We start from the raw sequence: 19,300 nt of genomic DNA, 5'->3' as shown, positions 1-19,300 counted from the left end.
CAGGGAATTTTTCACTTTCTCTCTCTCTCTGTCTCTCTGACAAGCACACATACCAATAGCAAAAAGTGAAGAAAACAAACAAAACAACAACAACAACAAAAAAAAACGAGGGAGAGAGAGAAAGAAAACCTGGACTCAAACCCTGGTCCTCTGAGTGTAATCCAACATCTAATACTATCTTATTCCTTATGGTATTCACTACACCAGCCTAACTGATTTTCTAAGGTCCTCATTCATCAGTGACAAGTCCTCTAAAATTAATGTAAAAACTTTGATGTCACTAAAATGGAAAAGAAAAATTCAAGCATCAAGCTGTTAACAGCAATATTATACATTACAAGTAAATTATTCTTATAATTACATTAATAGATTATATTAACCTAGTATACAGATAAAAATCTATATTGGCATAGATTTATTTTTGGCTTTTGCAGATCACAGAGCTTTTATAAAGCAAAAACAAAAGAATTTGAGCTTGCAATGGGTTGTTAACTTTTTATTTTGCTAAGAAAGGACATTAACATTTTAAATTTTTAAAACCAATTTCAAGTTGAACAAATTTAGTTTCATGAATAAGTATACTGTCATTATTTTCTCATTATGCCAGACTGGTAAAGGCTTTATCATGTGCACAAGGAACGAGAAAGATCCTAACAATATTTTGAATGTACATTCTACCTTCCTTCCTGGGCTCAGCCCCAGCCCCCTCGGGATCAGTGCCATAGATAACTGCCAGGTCTGCCCGAACACGTTATAAGGCTAAAAAGTCCTGAAGGACGTTAGAATTTGGAAGCGGCTATTGACATTAGCATTTCACCAGTTACCCACAGCTTACGCAAGTTAGCAAGAACTGATATTAACCCGTAAAACACATTGAGAAAACCTTGTGATTTTTTTGCACCATATATGGGTGTTTTTAAGTATGTACATAATATAGACCACATGTACTCCTACAGAAGAATGTAGGTCTTGAGAGCACTCAGAGCCCGGAACAGGGAATCACAGGAAACAGATGCTAAGGAACAGAAAACATGGTAGGAGAATCTGCCTTGCAGGCCTCTGAAGCAACTGACGCCCTTCTTGAATAAACTAAAAAAGAAAAAAAAAAACCTGCTCGTTCAACAAAACTTACCATTGCACAGCTCATGGAAGCAAAATGTCATATGAAAGAACACTCAGGTAATGAGGGATGAATGCACTGCCCAGAGTACTTTCATATGTAAGGGCTAGTAGATTGTTTTTTTTTTTTTGGAGAGATTTTCACTGTAGGGCGCGTGCGCTCGCCAGACAGACAGAGAGAGACATAGAGACAGAAAGCGAGAAATCACCCCCCAAGGAGGATGGTCACGCCGCAATCCCTTCTCCTCCATTCTCCTCTCGGGATCTTGGGCACGCACGCACACGCGCCCGGCATGAGTTTTAAGCCACCGGGTCCGGGACACGAACCGCGGTCAACTACGTGGGAGTCCAGCAACATAGCCATTACGCTAACTGCTGGTTCCCAGGGCTAGTAGACTTTTGAAGTAGGGACAGCAGGCAATATTACCAGCATATTATAGGTAAAAGACTGGTGCACACTTCTTTATTCATTTCTTCAATACTTTAAAAAGAAGTTAAGTGTGGCCAGTCCATGGCATGATGGTTAGGGGGGCTGGATCCCACGTGGCTGACCGCACAGTTCGAGTCCCTGATCTAGTGACTTGAGGAATATGACAGGTGCATGTGCATGTGCATGTGTGCCCAAAATCCCAAAAGGAGGGAAAGACGGAAGAGAGGGATTATGGCATATCATCCCCACGGGAGGGGTGCTTTCTTCTCTCTCTCTCTCTCTCTCGCTCTCTTCCCCCTCCTTCTCTTCCTCTTCCTCGTCCATCCCCCTTCTCCCAGCAAGTTCACATGCTCTCTGGCAAAATTTAAATTAAAAACAAACAAAAGGCAAGTGTTTCGCCTGCAATTACAAGGCTTGGGACAGGACAGATGACAAGCTGATGTGAATAAAGGGGGAAAGAAAGAAACTTGGGGCCCAGCACAGCAGTAATGCAATGCTCTGGGAGGCAAACGCACATGGTTTGCATCTGGAGACCTCCCTGAACAAGCCTGGCACACAGGCGCATGAATTCTGGGGCTGATTGAAGCTGGAGATGGATTGCAGTGTGAAGACCCTATTTGAGGTGCTGTCTCCCCCTCTCTGTGAGTCTGTCTTGCTCATGGAAGGAAGGAAGGGAGTGAAGGAGGGAGGGGGGAAGGGGGGAGAAAGAAAGAAAGAAAGAAGAAAAAGAAAAAGAAAGAAAGAGCGAGAGAAAGAAGAAAGAAAGAAAGAAAGAAAGCAAGAAAGAAAGAAAGAAAGAAAGCAAGAAAGAAAGAAAGAAAGAAAGCAAGAAAGAAAGAAAGAAAGAAAGCAAGAAAGAAAGAAAGAAAGAAAGCAAGAAAGAAAGAAAGAAAGAAAGCAAGAAAGAAAGAAAGAAAGAAAGCAAGAAAGAAAGAAAGAAAGAAAGAGAGAGAGAGAGAGAAAGAGGAAGGAAGACATGAAGGAAGGGAGGGAGGGAGGAAGGGAGGGAGGAAAGGAGGAGGAAAAAAAGATCTTTGAAAAAATGAAACTTGTAAAAGGTGGTTTTGTCAACAGGAAGTAATTTGAAGAACAAAACTCATGTGCATGCCTCTATGTGTGTGTGTATGTGTGTCAGAGAAGGGGAAAGGAGAATAAGGAACTCTTCCAATAGGGGCTATCCTTGCTCACGTGAAAACAGAGCATGCTCTTTCTTCATTCTGTTCCAAAGACCTAATCATCTCTCAGGCAGCCTAGGTAGGCGTCTCTTTGAGAGCATTTCAGAATGAGGTTCCAAGCCAAGGAGGCCAACTGCGTCACAGAAATAAACTGCTAATTACATGCAACCTCTGTAAACGCTGAAATAAATCACCTTTCCCCTACTTTTCATTGGTCTTTTTCTTTTTTCCTCTCTCTCAACCTGTCACAGGAGAGAGAGCTGGGCTGGAGTGAGACAGGAAAAGCAGAACTCACAGGAGCAGTGGTGACCAAGCTAGCAGTGTCCACCCTGACACCAGCTCACACAACAGAGAACAGAACCTGTGTGCCCATCCTGGCACTGGGCAGTCTAGAAGCTATGACATCTTTGCTGGCTATGGAGTCCTTTCGTGGAATCAATCCACCAGCGAATATTTACCTCACACCTAGTCATATCTAAGTACTAGGGTTCATGCTAGAAGAAAACGAGATGACATTTAGATGCAGGAAAGGGACACAGACTCCCAAAGGACAACTAGTCATACAGAGGAACCTAGGGAAAGACCAAACGAATGTTACTAATGTTCAAGTCTGGGCAGAGAGCCCCAGGAGATCTGCTCAGGAATGTCAGAAGCAGCACCGTGGAGGAAGTGGCATCAGAGTTTTGGAGGAAATTCTGAACTCAGGTCATTGCGACAACATAGCTCCAAGATTAGCAAAGATGCAAGCAGAAGGTATGAGAGACAGGAAGGGCCAGTCTACAAGGAGCAGAAGGTTTGTACGGTGGGCCTGTGGATGAGGACACTTTGCTTCTCTCCTCTAAAGGAGTGGATTTCAAAACCTGTTTTTAAAAACATTACTTACTGGGACCAGCAGGTGGCGTGCTGGACTCCCATATGGCTGACCGTGGTTCAAGTCTGGGACCTTGCAGATGGCCTTCTCTCTCTCTCTTTCTCTGTCTCTCACTGGTCACATCACAAAATAATAATAATAAAAATTAAACATAATTTTTAATTACTTATTTATTTGTTCCATGAGTAAGAGAGAGATAGAGTGCAAGAGAAGCAGAGAGAGAGTGTAACGAACAGGGACAACACACTCCACGTCCAGCCTTGGCTACACTCAGGGTATGGGCACACATGTGCGTGGAACACTCAGGAAGGTGTCTGGACGTGTGTCAGGCTTGTAGAGAGGCACAGTTTACCGCTGTACTGCTGTCTGGGCCCCCTAATTTTATTTATTTATTTTTTTAATGATATCTAACACCACAGTACTTTGTTCTGGGCACATGCCAGGGCTTTTCCCACACTCGTTCAATTCTCACTACAGCTCTGTGAGGTGAGCACCAATGTTAACCTCATTTTACAGACAAGGAAACAAAGGCAGAGAGGTTAAATAAGTCACATGTTATGGCATATCAGGTCCCACTGGTTAACCATAAAGGAGGGACCAGGGTTCCTCACCACCATGTTAAACACTCTTAGTATTAGAAATCTTTTTTTTTTTTCAAACAAGAGCTTCATCAAAACATCAATAGATAAGACTTAAAAAAGGGACTTTTTTTTTTTTTAGTTTTTGCTATAGGGTATGTGTGTGCATAGGGGAGAGACAGAGAGAGGAAAAGTGAGAAATCACACCCAGGGAGTTGGCCACACCACAATCCCTTCTCCTCCATTCTCCTCTCAGGATTTTGAACACGCACGCGCATGGGCCCAGCCTATTTCTCAAATCCCCCAGCACAACACTAGCACTATGCAGTCAGCCATGTGGGATTGAGCCACCTTAATCACCATGCCACCAGCTGGCTACTGTGGTTTACATATTTTAGATAAATTTATTCATCATATAAACACTCCTCGCTATCACTCAAAAAATAAGGTTGTTTTTAGGAAGATAAAAACTTGAAGTTGGGGTTATGGATGGCTGCTGCAGTCCTGAATCAGCTTTGGCATCCAGTTTATTTCCGTATTTTGCTTCGGTTTCACAGTATTGAAGAAACCCTGAATCATACAGAAAAGTAATAGCATGCTCACTTATATCACTGTATGTGGGCAAACAAGCTCAGGCCTGAATATTTTAAAAAGATGAACAAAGCTATCTAATCAATAGTACGTTTACACAATGCTCAAATGAACAGAGATGGCAGAGAGAGCTTTTACCCAAGGTCTCTGCTAAAGGAAGTAAGCCAGTGTGGCCATGGCTAGTCTTCAAGTATAAAAATTTGGACCATTTCACATTGACTGTATGTGGCTTTAATTTGTTGTTTTATCTTTAATTTTCTAGTTCCTCAATTCCACAATATATTTTTCTTCACATTTGGAGATTTTGAACTCAGAATATATGAATGTATAAATGTATAACATGTAGAATGTAGCTAGATCCCCCCTGTACCAAAATGCTGTTTTAAATTTTTGGTAGAGCTTATATAATTAATGCTGTCTTGGATTCAAGGAAATGTAATAGTCAAAAAAAGTTTTAGACCAGCAGATGGCATAATGGTTATATCCCTGAACTCCCGCATGGCCAGCTATGGTGTGAGTCCCAGAACTGGAGGCTTAAACTCATGCTAGGTGTCTGTGCACGCATGTCCAAGATACTGGGAGGAGAATGGGGGAGAAGGGATTGTAGCATGACCATCCTCCCTCGGGGTGGGAGGTGATTTCTCTTTCTGTCTCTAGCAAGTACACACTTCCTATAGCAAAAATCTCTCTTAAACATTTTTTTTTAATGATAGAGTGTACATGCACTCATGTACCTGACTGTTACAGAGAAATACTCTTGACAGGAGATAAGATCCCATTATGCTGGGTACCCTTTCCCCAGCTCCCCTAGCTCTGTAGGATCCTGGGTACCTGCATGCATGCCCACTGTGCTTTTCAGGCCTCCCTGGAAATCTGAATGCCTTCCAGCCTTGCAGGGCACCTGTGCTACCAGCTATACCACAGAGGTTGAGTCAAAATATTTATTTTTAAAACAAACTTTGAAACAAATTATATAGATGCCATCACAGTCCATAGATCTCCGCTGCTAAGTTCATGGTCCTGGAAGGAGACCAGTGGTCTAGTGATGGATAAAGTAATTCAAGAGGGTAGAGGAGGGAGACCTTGCCAAATCCCCTCCCTCAACCCAAGCAGCAGGCAGGCCAGGATACCCTACGCTGGCCAGAGAGGACCACGTGCATTTCTGCATTTGCATCTTCTCGAGGGTGCCCGAAACTTAATAAATGTATATGATATATATTAAATATAAATATATAAACATATAAAGAAAGACAGTTAGTACTCCTCACCTTTCTCCCCACCAACCTATTGAAGTCAGTTTCTGAGTTTCCTCCCTGAAAAGAAGTAAAATTGGAAAATAGCCTACAGGCGCTCCAGAGGTACACGATGCCCTGATCCTGTCAAGAGCTTCGACTTCTCTGTCCGACAGACTACAGTTCAGTATCACTGGTGCCCTTGACTCCACTGGCCTTAATTAAAACAGGTCTAGAGATTACACAGGCTCTCAGGAAGCTCGCTTTAAATGAACCACTCTCTCCTTGATCCTCCCAGAGATCTCTGCTTACATATCTCCCAACTTTTTTCTATATGGATATCCTTTAAGTTATGATGCGGTCACATCCCAATAAACTCATAGGAGTTTACTAAAGAAAAGTATATTAAGAAAATATCACAAGCTGAAATGTATTTTTAAAAAGATTTGCTTTATTTAATTTTATTCATCATTATTATTATTTTAAATTTGACCAGATAAAGACAGAAATAAAAGTGAGAAAGCAAGTGGCTAGGTCCAGGACTTGAACTGTGGTCGGCCATGTGGGAGTCAAGTGTCCCAAACACCACATCATCTGCTGGTCCCGAAAGTGGATTTAATACACCTAAGCTAGCCTAGCCTAGCCTAGCTTACCACTGCTCAGAACATTTACATTAGCTACAGTTGGGCAAAATCATCAAACATGAAACTTATTTTATAATAAAATGTCAGTTATCTCATGTAATTTATTGAAGCCTGTATTAAAAGTGAAAAACAGAATGGTGTATGGGTACCTGAATTACGGTTTTTCTTGAACATGTATCACTTTCCCACCATTGTAAAGTCAAAAAAATTTAAGGAGAACTAAGTAATCCTGGGATGGTTTCACTCTCAGTTTGCCATTACAAGAATACATGTACACATGCACGTAACTTACCACACTCTCTAGACTCAAGTCTGTAAATCAATGACTTCCCAAGAACCCACTGTGTGCTGCACCTTGTGACAGACAAATCCCGAATACAGCACAGCCTCCTGGGAATGCACCTGATGAGGGAAGGGTGACGGCACAGCAGGACTCTTCTGCCACCTTTCATGCCATCCTGCCCTCCAGGCCTACCAATCACAGCCTATCAGTCAATAGTTCTTGATCTTCAGTTTGGTCTTAGAATCATGATGGAGGTTGTTAAAAATACAGATTCCTCGGCTGACTTCATGGCCCACTAGGTAAGGGAGCCCGATCCCTCATGGCTGACCATGGTTTCCATCTCAGTCTTCGCTAAGATTGAAAACATGTCAGATGTATGTGTAAGCCTGACAGGATGGAGATATGGAGGAAAAGGGATTTCAACATAGCCACGCCTCATTGAAGGGATGCCTCTTCCTCTCTCTCTCTCTCTCTCCCTGTCTCTCTCTGGCAAGTACACACACCCTCTAGCAATTAAAAAACAAAAATATGAATTCCTGCAACCTATCTCTGGAGATGCTAGTTCATTCACCGGGGACAGGGCCCAGGAATCCATAAATGTACTTACTAACCCCAGGTGCTTCACAGATGAACCACACAAGGAGAAGTACTTGAAAGAAATTGCTCAATAAATTGTTTCCAGTGAGTGATAAAATAGAAAAAAATGAACAGAGACCTCTCGGCTTTCCCAGTGCCCCAGAAGTTGGCACTGTGCCATCCTGCTTGGCTGAGATTCCATAAGCATCGGGGCTCCAGAGCAAGCCAGTGGAAAGTACCCGACACAGCCACTGAGTCATCAAGGCACCACCTCCAGTTAAGTCTGCCCCTTAATCCTAAAATCTGCTGTAGCCTCAGAGCAGAGCGATCATAGCCTGAGGCTGTGGGACATGTCAGGCGCCAGGGTCTCTGGCTGTGGATTAGAAATTAAACTGTGTATTAGAGCGAGCCCAGAGAAAGAAAAGGAACAGGAGCCCAGAGCCTGCGAAAGGCCAGGAGATGGCCCTAGTGCATGGGGTGAAATTCAGGCACTAGCTCAGGAGATGAATATTTGGAATAAAGCTCAAACATGATGGCAGCTCTGGCTTGACAGTGATTATAAAATCAAAGCAGATGTGTGAAGAGTAAACCTGAGTTCAGGGTGAAGGCAGTTATGGATGGGAATATAATGAAAGCCCAAGGTCTTCCCAAAGAGGGAGTGAGGGAGTAGAGAGCTACAGAGCTCAGGCTCCTGACCTAGCAGATTGGGGAGAAGGAAGCACTGCCAGGTCTAAAGAAGACAGTCATATTTTTTTCACTTTGCCAGAGGGTCTGAGCACTCACTGGAGGGAGATAGAGAGAGCACCCCTCTGGGGGATGGTCACACCGCAATCCCTTCTCCATTTCTCTTCTTTTAAAATTTTGGGCATGCGCACAAATACATCCAGAGTGTTTTTCAAGCCACCAGGCCCAGGACTCTAACTGCATAGCTGGCCATGTGGAATCCACTTGCCTTAACCACCATGCCACCAGCTGGCCTGAGGACAATAATTAACATGGAGTGTCAGCTGCCAAAGGGCAGCAGGAGCTGCAAACTGTGTATTTTTTAAAAAGACTTAGAAACTCTGAGGAGGAAAACAGGATGGCAGAGTACAATGCAGTGAAGGAGGAGCGGGCCTGCTGGTTTTCAGTCCCTAAACATCCCCCATGTCGGTATTCTGAGCTGAGCAGAAGCGCCGCAGGAGTGGAGTCAGAGGGCACAGGAGCCGTGCAGCTGCCTCGTAGTCATGCATCACATGTCCACCATGCGCGCATGCGCACACTCATTCTCCTTGGAGGGTGGGTATACCAAGAGCACCAAATTTGAAAGCAGAGCAGTTGATTCCAAAACCCACTTCCTACTCCTGTGCGTTGACACGGGTTCCCCACTTACTCCACATTGTCCAGCAGAATCACGAGTCACATTTCTGAAAGGGCCTATAATCCACTCATTCTCCTCCTTTTCAGTCCCCCACCCCACCTCTTTCCTCCTTATATCACTCAAATGTCACTCTCCTAGGACTAGATGATGCTGAAGTGGTTCCTTCCAGTACTAGGGATGACTGGTCCCAGTCAAAGCCACAGCCTATACCTGTGCTCTAGAACCTACCTCCCTCCCATACCCGCACACCTGCTGTGAGGCATTCTCACATGGGAAGGTTCCCAGTTCAAGTCCAGAGACCTCCCTGGGTAACCTAGGCACCCATGTGCCCATGACCGGGGGGCTGGGAGTGGATCGCAGTATCAAGACCCTGTGGTAGATGCTATTTCTTTCTCATTCATTCATGGAAGACATTTATTGAATAAGTAATTTTTTAAAAATTCCACTCTCTTGACCAGCTCTCATTCTATTGGTTTCTTACTACTCTGGTGAAAAAGAACACTCCAGCTACTGCCCACCCAAGACTAAGCCACTGAATGTGACCAGCGGAAACGTGCCGAGCTCACTAGCTGCATTTGAACTTCATCACTACCAACTCCAGTGGGTGCTGAATGCTGCAGGCACTGCTGGGCAATCAGACACACCTCCCTACTCCACTTAACTCCCTAGCTCTTCTAGAAAACTGCTTCATATCTTCTCGGACTTCAAACATTTCCCTTCCTCCGCCCTAAGCTGATGACCTTACTTCCTACTTTATTTGGAAACTAGAAGCGATAGGGAGAGGATTTCTACACGCTTCCAACACCACTTCTACTCACGCACAGCCTCTGCAGTCATTCATTCTGCCTTCCCTCTTAGAACCGTGGATGAAATGATCAATCGATTGGTCCCTATCAAAGCCACAGACTGTACCCACCTCCTATACCCACACACCTGCACAAGGAGATCAGTGCACCCGTTTTTCTCCTTCTCTTTCATCAGCCATGCTATTTATCACAAATGTATCATTCCAATGAGCATGAAAGAAGCAATGGTATTTGTTCTTTCTGCCTCACCTTCTCTACTTCCCTTTCAGACAAAACTCAGCACAACAATCCATTCTTGTTCTTCTTTTAGACGCTTATCATTCCGCTCAAAACTGCATCTGGTATCAGTAGTTAATCCTCAGCCCTCATCTCCCCTGACTCAAATGAGCAAAGCATGTATATAAGAGCTTTTGAGGGGCCAGCAGTTAATATAATGGCTGTCACTGGACTCCCATGTAGTCAACCACGGTTCAAATCTCGGACCTGGTAGTTTAAACTCATACCAGGCGCATGTGCATGCATGCCCAAGATCCCAAGAGGAGAATGGAGAAGAAGGGATTGCAGTGTGGCCATCTCCCCTGGAGGGGGTGATTTCACACTTTCTGTCTCTCTGTCTTTCTAGCGAGCACATGCACCCTATAACAAAAAAGATCTCCAAAAAAAAAAAGAGCTTTTGAAAGAGTAAATATAAAAGAGAATTTAAAAACATAATTTAAATAAATTTCCAAAAAGTGATTAGCAAGGTACCATAATAAAAACTTACCAGAAAGACAGAGTGAGAGACAGGATGTCTACACTTGCCAGAGAGAGAGAGAGACAGAGAGAGAAAGCATACCTTCCCCAAAGGGACATTGCTGTTCTTCAAATGTACCTGGCACCTACCTATCTCGAGATCTTTGCACTCACTGTCCCAGCAACCTGGGAGACTCCTTCCCAGAAAATCACATAGTTCACTCTCTCATCTGCTTCAAGTCCTTTTTTTTCTTGAGTTTCTTTTTTGCATATGATAGAGACAGAGAGACAGAGACAGAGGCAGGGTCCTCCCTGACAAGGTCTGGCCATACCACAGTCCTCCTGCACGCCATCCAGCAGCCAGGATTGGAGGTATACCTACAGGCACCTAGCATATTCAGGACTGACCTGGCATCTGAACCCAGGGCCTTCCGATACAGCTCCAGTCTCATGCAGTGGCACACAGCCACCTGCACCACTGGAGCTGGGCCTGCCTCAAGTCTTTGTTCAAATGCCATCTTCTCACTCTGGTTCTGTTAGACATCGCCACTAGAACTGCAACCAACTTCCCCCTTCCCCACATTTTCTATTTCCCTCAACAGCACCTATTACTATCTGATACGCCATACATTTTAGTTATTTATTTTGTATGTATTTTTCTACTAGGATGTAAGCTACATGAAGGAAAGGGGTCTGTTCTGTTTTATTTTTTCTCTTTCCCTTTTTTTATTGCTAGAAGGCACATGCACTTGCCAGAGAGAGACAGAGAGAGAAGGAGAAAGCTCCCCCAATGGGGTGTGGTCACACTGCAATCCTCCTTCTCCATTTCTCTAACCTTTCTGGAATTGGATGCATGCATTCCTGTGATGGGTTTCAGGCTGCTGGGACTGGGATTCGAGCCACCATGGCCCATGTGGGATTCAGTTCTCATAACCTCTAGGCTACAGGGCTGGCTCTGTTTTATTTTCTATTGTACCCCCGGCATCTAGAATAGTAATTGACAAATAGCGACTTAAAAAATATTAGCCAAATGAAAAATGAGTTAATGAGTTGATCTGAAATTAAGTATGATATAAACAGAGGGGAGAAATGCCTTTATGTGAGCTCAGAAAATACTTTCCCTTTCTTTCAACTGCCTTCTCCCCTTGAAAAACCTGAGACAGTCCTAGGTTGTCCAATAGGGTGTCCTGCCAAGCACTGGGAGAAACTGGGAGGAAGCTACCCCACCCTTATGCAGCACACACAGCCCACCTTGCAGCCTTCATAGGGAAAGGACAGACTAGCCTCCAGGATCCACTTAGCAATCTCTGGGTGGACAAGACGAGTCACAGGCAGGGTTGCCCCAAGATGCAGCAGTGAGGCGAGGCGAGGCGCTGCACAGAGGAGGCCAGATCCCTCTGTCCAACCAGGGGCCCAGCCCCATGAGTGTAAGAAACATACCAATCCTGTGCACGCGAGTCAAGGATCCTCACCGGACAGAGAAATGGAGGGAAAAAAAATCACAGTACAACCAAGTCCAGTTAGGTGCTTTCTCTGTCTCTCTAATACATGTGCACATAGCCTCTGATATAAAAAATAAATAAATAAGATAAAAAGGCAAGTTATAGGCTTACAGATACTGGTATCAGATTCCAAGGTTCATCGGTATTACGGGTTCCCAGCCTCCCACAAGGACACAGAACAGGCAATCCAGCCAGGGATACGATGAAGAGGGTTGGGGGACATGCGGGAGGCCAATAGGAAAGTACCCAGCTTATTTCAGAGCATGACTGATCCCAGTTACAGGTGTCTTCAAATTTTCCCAGCTATACATACACCTGACCCTTGGTGGCTTGGTGTACCGTATCTGTCCTGTGAGATGAGCAAAGGCTTCTGTCACCTGCTTGTCAAATCAGTTTTGAGTATATTCTACTATAACCAGGGCACGTGCAGGGAGGTGGGGGTGGGGCGGACTGAAACAACGAGAAGCAGACACGTTTTCTCGTCTCGAGGACCTCAGGACCAAAGTGTTCTCTGTAGATATCACAAAAACCGTTTTTTCATCAACCCTGGGCTATGGAATTATGCTTCAATGTGCTCATGCATTACACACATAAGCAAAATTTCAATGAGGCAAAAGTGAATAGCTATTGACCATCTAAAAGAATATTGACTAAGTGCAGCCCAGAGAGGGAAAGGCAACTTAAGAGTGAGCCGTAGGCATTGTTATAGAATAAGGACGTCTCTCAAGGAGTGAGGAAAACTTTCAAAACACATCCAAACTCCAGTTGCCTCTTCTCATCAAAAAACAGTAAAGTAAAAACCCTTTCCACAACAACAGCTCAGAGCATCCTCTCTGGCTTAAAAGATATGGCAGGGGGGGCATATTCTACTATAACCAGGGCACGTGCAGGGAGGTGGGGGTGGGGCGGACTGAAACAACGAGAAGCAGACACGTTTTCTCGTCTCGAGGACCTCAGGACCAAAGTGTTCTCTGTAGATATCACAAAAACCGTTTTTTCATCAACCCTGGGCTATGGAATTATGCTTCAATGTGCTCATGCATTACACACATAAGCAAAATTTCAATGAGGCAAAAGTGAATAGCTATTGACCATCTAAAAGAATATTGACTAAGTGCAGCCCAGAGAGGGAAAGGCAACTTAAGAGTGAGCCGTAGGCATTGTTATAGAATAAGGACGTCTCTCAAGGAGTGAGGAAAACTTTCAAAACACATCCAAACTCCAGTTGCCTCTTCTCATCAAAAAACAGTAAAGTAAAAACCCTTTCCACAACAACAGCTCAGAGCATCCTCTCTGGCTTAAAAGATATGGCAGGTGCACCTGCAAAGCTAAGAAACAGTCGCTTCTGTATCTGCATGAATTTATCAGCCGGTGAAGGGAAATAGCTTCAGCTACAGAAATACCAGTGAAAAATACTGGACCTTAACAGCAGAGATTTGAGTAGCTATAGACAGGACTGGGACCCTCTACGAGCTGTGTATTAGTCCTGATACAAGAAAACAGTGAACTGAATCAGCAGATAACAAAACAAGAATGATAAAGAGAAATAAGACAGATCTGCATCAGGATAAAGTCAAGTTCTCTTAGCCCCAGCTAGCCCAGGTAAAAAGGGCTCGAGTTAAAATCTGAGCCCCGTAACATCTGTTGAGCCAACATCCATGATCGGAAGGAGAATATATTAGAGAAGAAATACCTATTGGGTTTAGGAGAAATAAGATAAATTACCAAGTATGGGGGGGTGGGTTGCAAGTTGAGGAGACCTTTGAGAGAGATAGTCAAAACAGGTGGAAGCCGCCAGCAGCCATAGACTGTTTTGCATCCTTTCCACCACAGGAGGGAGGGAAGCCAAGAACACAGTTGGATTTTGACCAGGCAAAGTGGAAGTTTTGAAAAGAGACTAAATAGAGCACAGGAGACTCCAGGTTGCCCTGACAATGGCAACTCCACCCTCTTACAACAATGCATTATAATGAAGAAAGCCACATGCAAACGAAGTTAACAGTAATCAATGGCAGAGCATCACAAGGTCACAGGGAGGCCTTCCGGAAGAGTCTGTGCAGCAGAAAAGAGGTGCAAACTATGTGAGGGAAGCTTTTACTCCTTAAACAGGAAGGTCAAACTGAGCCAGCACACCTCAAAGAACTTCATGCTTGTGGTGCCAATAAATCTTCCATGTTTGTTGCCATCACTGAATAAAGGGGCATTGGACTAGGAAACAGGCTCCCTTCCTCTTGATGCTTCGCATGAGAAAATACAGCAGCCAGGTGGTTGAGCCTCCCCAGAAGGAGGAGTGGTAGAAAGGGAAACCAACACAATTATATCTGCATCTTTTGGTGATGGTAATGGCTCAGTAAGTTCTTCTATATGTAGAAACATGCATATATGTATACACAGATTTATAATGCTAAGCTAATTAGTTGTTCATAGTCAGTGCCAGGGTAGTGATGCATGCATACAGTTACGTGTGTGTTTTTTCTGTGTTTGTGTGTATGTGTGTGTAATTTTGTCAGCACAAAGTCTGAGTTAAAATAAAAAGAAGAGAAAAACACTCAGGCATTGTTGACTTCAGCTACAGAGTCTGCAAATTTTCAGCAAGTGCTAGGCATTTCTCATCTCACACATTCACTGGTCATAAGCACAGAGAGGAGCAGCAGGTAGATTAGTCCATTCTATACAAACTATTTTCCTCCCTCTCCCAATTCCCTTTTCTTTCCAAGCTGAGTGGTTAGACTTGGGTAAGTGGAAAGCTCTATGATACCACTTCACCATGTACCGCAAGCGCTGTGCCCAACCATGTGAGGGATCTGCCTCCCTGAGCCTGGCCCTCTAGGGTCAGAAGACCCCAAGTCCACAATGCAAATCCACCTTATATAACACAGCACAGCTTGCCCAATGCCCAGCATCTCTTGGTTCTCTTTCTAGGGAACTAGACTTTGTCTTTGTTCCACTGGCTGAAAACTGGGTGCCTTTTCATCTGACTTCCGAATCAAGGTGTAGATAGCCACCTAACTATAATTATCATCACTACCTATAGATTCCTGCTCCATGCCCTGCTTTTACATCCAATGCTTTGGGGAGTGATGTCATTCAGAAAGCAGATGAGTTCATTCTGCCCCATAAGTCACTAGCTATTCTTAGGGAATGAACCCTACAGCTCAACTAGTTCTGCAGGCACTGAATTCAGCCATTAGGGTAGCAAGAAGCCTTTAGTAAACTGCAGTTCAATGACTGATAGGCAGGAAGAAAGAGAGAGTGTGAGCCCATAGCCCTGGGAGAGGAAACCATGAAAGATTTCAGAAGATCTAAAGTTTGACCTATTCTCCTTCCTCCTTTAAAATTATTGTCTCTTTGTATGACCCTCCTACTGATGGTTGACAGATGGCTGGAGAATGACGGAAAATTGAAGAGAGCACCATGACAGCAGAGATCACAACATTTTTGTTCTCCTCCTCATTTTCCTGGTGCCTAGAACTGTGCCTGGTATACAGTAGTGCCCAGTTAATATCTATAGGTAGAAGGAATGAATAAAGAAACCAAAGCAAGTATGATGAGTGGCTCCTTGGCTGCACTCTCGCTTATTTCAGCACCACCTGAGCCTCAGCTAGAGAGGCCCAACAATCACGCCTGTATCCTCAAATGCAACACTTCTCTTTTCGGGCTTTCAATGCATTTATCACATCACTTAGGTGAGTCTACACATATAATTGAAAACCATCACTCCCAAAGCCCACAAGTGATACCAGCCACTGCAGGGCCAAGGCTGTGATTTCTAGAGGCGCCTGGCTAATCTGAGTGACAAGGCCTCAAGACAAGCTTTACATCTCAAATGAGGAGTGACTGCACTCATCCACCTTGCCTCCAGGCTCTCCTTCCTGCTGCCTCCCACAGGTGGTGAAAAATCCCAGAAGGTCTTCCAGAGGTTTCTGGGTCACCCCTATCCCGGGCTTTGCTGAATACAAGCTGGTTCTTGGGACTTCTTCACTGCCCTTTGGAGTTTTAGTATAACAGCCTGTATTGAATGGACCCAGGTTAGTAATAGGCAATTACTAAGAACCTACTGGACAGGCCACATGCAGTCCTTCCTCTTCAGGTGCTATCGTCTGGTTGAGTCACTCCTGAGACATACTATTTGCTTTCCCTCCAGTGTAAATTCTATCCAGAGCACCTTCTACAGGTTGTTTTGTAAAAGCTACCCAGTATCCCACCGATAGGTTTTGTTTTGTTTTAAGATACCACGGGTTTATACTATTTTTATTGACAAGGTTTATAAGAACAAATTTTTTTAAAAATCAAAGGCCAATTAATTTTTAAACGGGTAGAATCAGGCTAAAAAGATCAAGAAAAGAACTGAAGGAAAAAGGGCATCTTAAGGTATAGGGAGGCTGTGGGACCGTCCCTAAAAGGGATGCTCGTCCCAAAGCTATCTGCACTGGGGCAGGCTGGTAGGATGTACCTAATAGCACAGCCCTTTGCAAGCACCGCTCCACACTGTCTCCTGGCCCACCCGGGCTCAATGTGCATCATGTCTCCCCTCACTTCTGACCTCTGAACTCAGACTCTGTACCAGGCCTTTTATAACTTGGGGAAAAAATCAGACTCTGGAAGGCACAAAAGACTTCATGGTCACCTTGTCTAACTTCTGTCCTGATGCAGGAATCCGCAATATCCCTGATAGGTAGCTAGTCAGTTCCGTCTTATGTACCAGCTCAGAACCTTCAAAACACGTCTGCTCATATGAATCACCAGGAGCATTCGCGAAAGGCACAGCTCACCAACTATACAAGGCTCAGCTCACCAACTATACAAGGCTCTACAAAATCAGAATCTCCAGAGAAGAGGCCTGTGAATCTGGATTTTTTATGAGCATCCCTGGTGGGCTTTACAATTAAATGTGTTTCTTATGTGCATGTAATATGGTAGTTCTTCACAGTGGCTGTCTATTAGTCAGCCAGGAAGCTTTCAAAAAAAAGTCAATGACAGGCCTTCAGCCCTAGATATTCCTACTTAATTGGTCTGGGATAGAGCCCAGGTGGTGCAATTTTTTAAAGCTCCCAGCTGATTCTAATGCACAGCCAGGGTTGAGAACTTCTGTAATAGCTTTCCAAGCTGAGAGTAAGTTCCTTGGGGACAGCAACCAATAACTCTACACCGTTTATACCCTTCACTGTGCCCCTCCACCAGGCTGAAGCAACATAGTCTATCACTGGTCCATGGATCTTATGTATCTAGCTGGTTCACTCACTCAATATAGGATATAATTTCTTAATTGTATTAAGTAGCTGTATACATCCACTTAGCAAGAGGCCAGACAGAGGAGGGACAAGAACTGCTAGAACTCCTTCTGGCTGAGTGTTCACCCCCTACCTAGCCTTCTCTGTCCACAGACTAAAAGTCCAAACAACCTCAGAAGCTTCATTTCAGGTCTTCCCTCTGCCTCCCCCGGTGTCCCCAACTCCACTCACATTGTACAGCACGGTGGTCCACCCTTCCATGGTGATGCACTGGAAAACAGTCAGCACGGCGAAGAGGATATTGTCAAACTGGGTGATCCCATCATTGGGGCCGATCCAGTCCTTGCATTCATAGCCAGCTGGGCAGCCCTGCACACCACAGGGGTGAGGGGGATCAAATCCTTCTAGAATACCTGCAGACACATGAGGAGGATGGAGGATGAACCACGTGGTATTTAATATGAACTGGAAATGACCTCAGGAAGCCACTGCAAGCAATTCTACTTCTCTTAGAAAGAGCTTGCCCTTCTTCGTCTTGGGCTTCCTTTCCTCTGGTCTCTACGCCACCCAGCTCATACACGATGTGTTCAACTCAACGCTGCCTGACCTTTTCTGGAACTGAAGCCTCTTGTTTACCTGATTCTCTTTTCTGCAGACCCCATCTCTACCCTCGCGTGCAACACTACTGGAATTTATAGGACTGAATTACATAGAACTCTGGGGTAAAGGCAAAGTGAGGTTTTCTAACTTCAGACTCCATAATAAACTGTATTCTTCCTGGTTTCTTTAGAACAGTTATAAATTACAATCCCCTTAAGGGTCTTAATGCCTTGTTTTTTTCTGCCATTCTATTTTCTTTGAATATAAAATTCAAAATAAAAAATAAAAATCCAAAGTGAAAGATATTCTTTGACATTTTTTTTCCATTAAGAGTAAAATTGTACCTATCCAGGATTCTTCCATTTGTCCCTCACCCCCTTTCTTCCTAGGGTATACACTTGACATAAGCAAATAAGATACAAAGAGATGAGAAACTATGGTGTGTGTACCCCCCAAATCTCCCAAGTACACTTTCAAGTCAAGTTCAGAGCCCCTGAGTTCTTCCACACTATGTGTTGGTCAAAACAGACAGCAAGGGAGACCATGAGATGGGGCTGAGAGGGGAACTATGTCCACAGATCTGGAGAAACCCAAGTCTGATTGCAAATTCCTGGGTCTCACTGGCCTGTGGGCCAGTGAAGCCATTGTACCAAGCGTTTTTGTTCAGACAAATGGCAGTTGATGTGAATTTTGATAGCCCTCTACCAAAGGATGGGGAAGCTGAGACCACCTACTTGAAATCTGCCAACCACAAACTTAAGAAGTGGCTTTACAACATCAGTGTAAAGTCTAGCCAGATTGTGTCTCAAAGGCCATTAAGGCCCAGGCCAAGCATGCCTACTGGCTGACGTTGCTTCTCTGCAGGCTGAGTCCATGTGGGAGGCGCAGGTTCCATTTCTGGCTCACCCTTAAAAGTCAGGTGTAGTGACGCCAATAGTCCCAGCCACATGGGAGGCTGAGACAAAAGGATCACAACATAGTGAGACCCTGTGTTAAAATAATAGTAATAATTTTTAAAAGGGTACTGACTAGGGAGTTTCTGATTCTAATCTCAGGGTTAAGCTAGGACATACTTTTCCAACCAGACTCTGAATGCCCTGAAATTACCCCAGTGACCAGAGGGAAAAGGAAAAAGTAGAAGACAAAAAATCACGACCTCACCTGAATTGTTCATGAAGCATGCTCGATGTAACTTCCCACTGTAGAACTCCAAGCCAATGATAGCAAACATCAGGATGGCAAAGAAGAGCAGGAGGCCGATCTGTAGAAGAGGCACCATGGCCTTCATGATGGACTTCAACACAATCTGCAGGCCTGGAAGGAGGGAAAAGAGGCTATGTGGAGCCCTCACACAGCACCACCCGATGGGCAGGCTCTGTTACCCCGTCCGAGGAGAAGGGCAAGCCTTTGGTGGAAAAGAACCACTGGTCCTGAGATGACAATGAGATACCCAGGACAAGTCAAACCAAAGACCGCCATTACCCCATACCCTGGGATCGATCCTTTCCTCCTCCTCAGCGTTCTCTGATCTTTCATGTGTCTGTTTCCCCTCCCTCAGGTGCAGCACCAT

The 19,300-nt window shown here is 44.5% G+C and overlaps 1 protein-coding gene across 1 annotated transcript in view; it reads right to left on the bottom strand.

The window, feature by feature from the left end:
* Positions 1 to 19,300, bottom strand: part of LOC102488737 (voltage-dependent R-type calcium channel subunit alpha-1E) — a 342,844-nt gene that overhangs the window by 239,478 nt on the left and 84,066 nt on the right. The window contains exons 6-7 of the mRNA XM_027767826.1: positions 18,892 to 19,044; positions 17,362 to 17,543 (exon numbers count right to left, since the gene is read on the bottom strand). Coding sequence (XP_027623627.1) covers positions 17,362 to 17,543; positions 18,892 to 19,044 — 335 coding nt within the window. The remainder of the gene's footprint in view (positions 1 to 17,361; positions 17,544 to 18,891; positions 19,045 to 19,300) is intronic.

The sequence above is a fragment of the Tupaia chinensis genome, unplaced genomic scaffold (assembly GCF_000334495.1).
Source record: "Tupaia chinensis unplaced genomic scaffold, TupChi_1.0 Scaffold000074_1, whole genome shotgun sequence".
Taxonomy (NCBI): domain Eukaryota; kingdom Metazoa; phylum Chordata; class Mammalia; order Scandentia; family Tupaiidae; genus Tupaia; species Tupaia belangeri.
This window is presented reverse-complemented; position numbering and strand designations above follow the sequence as displayed.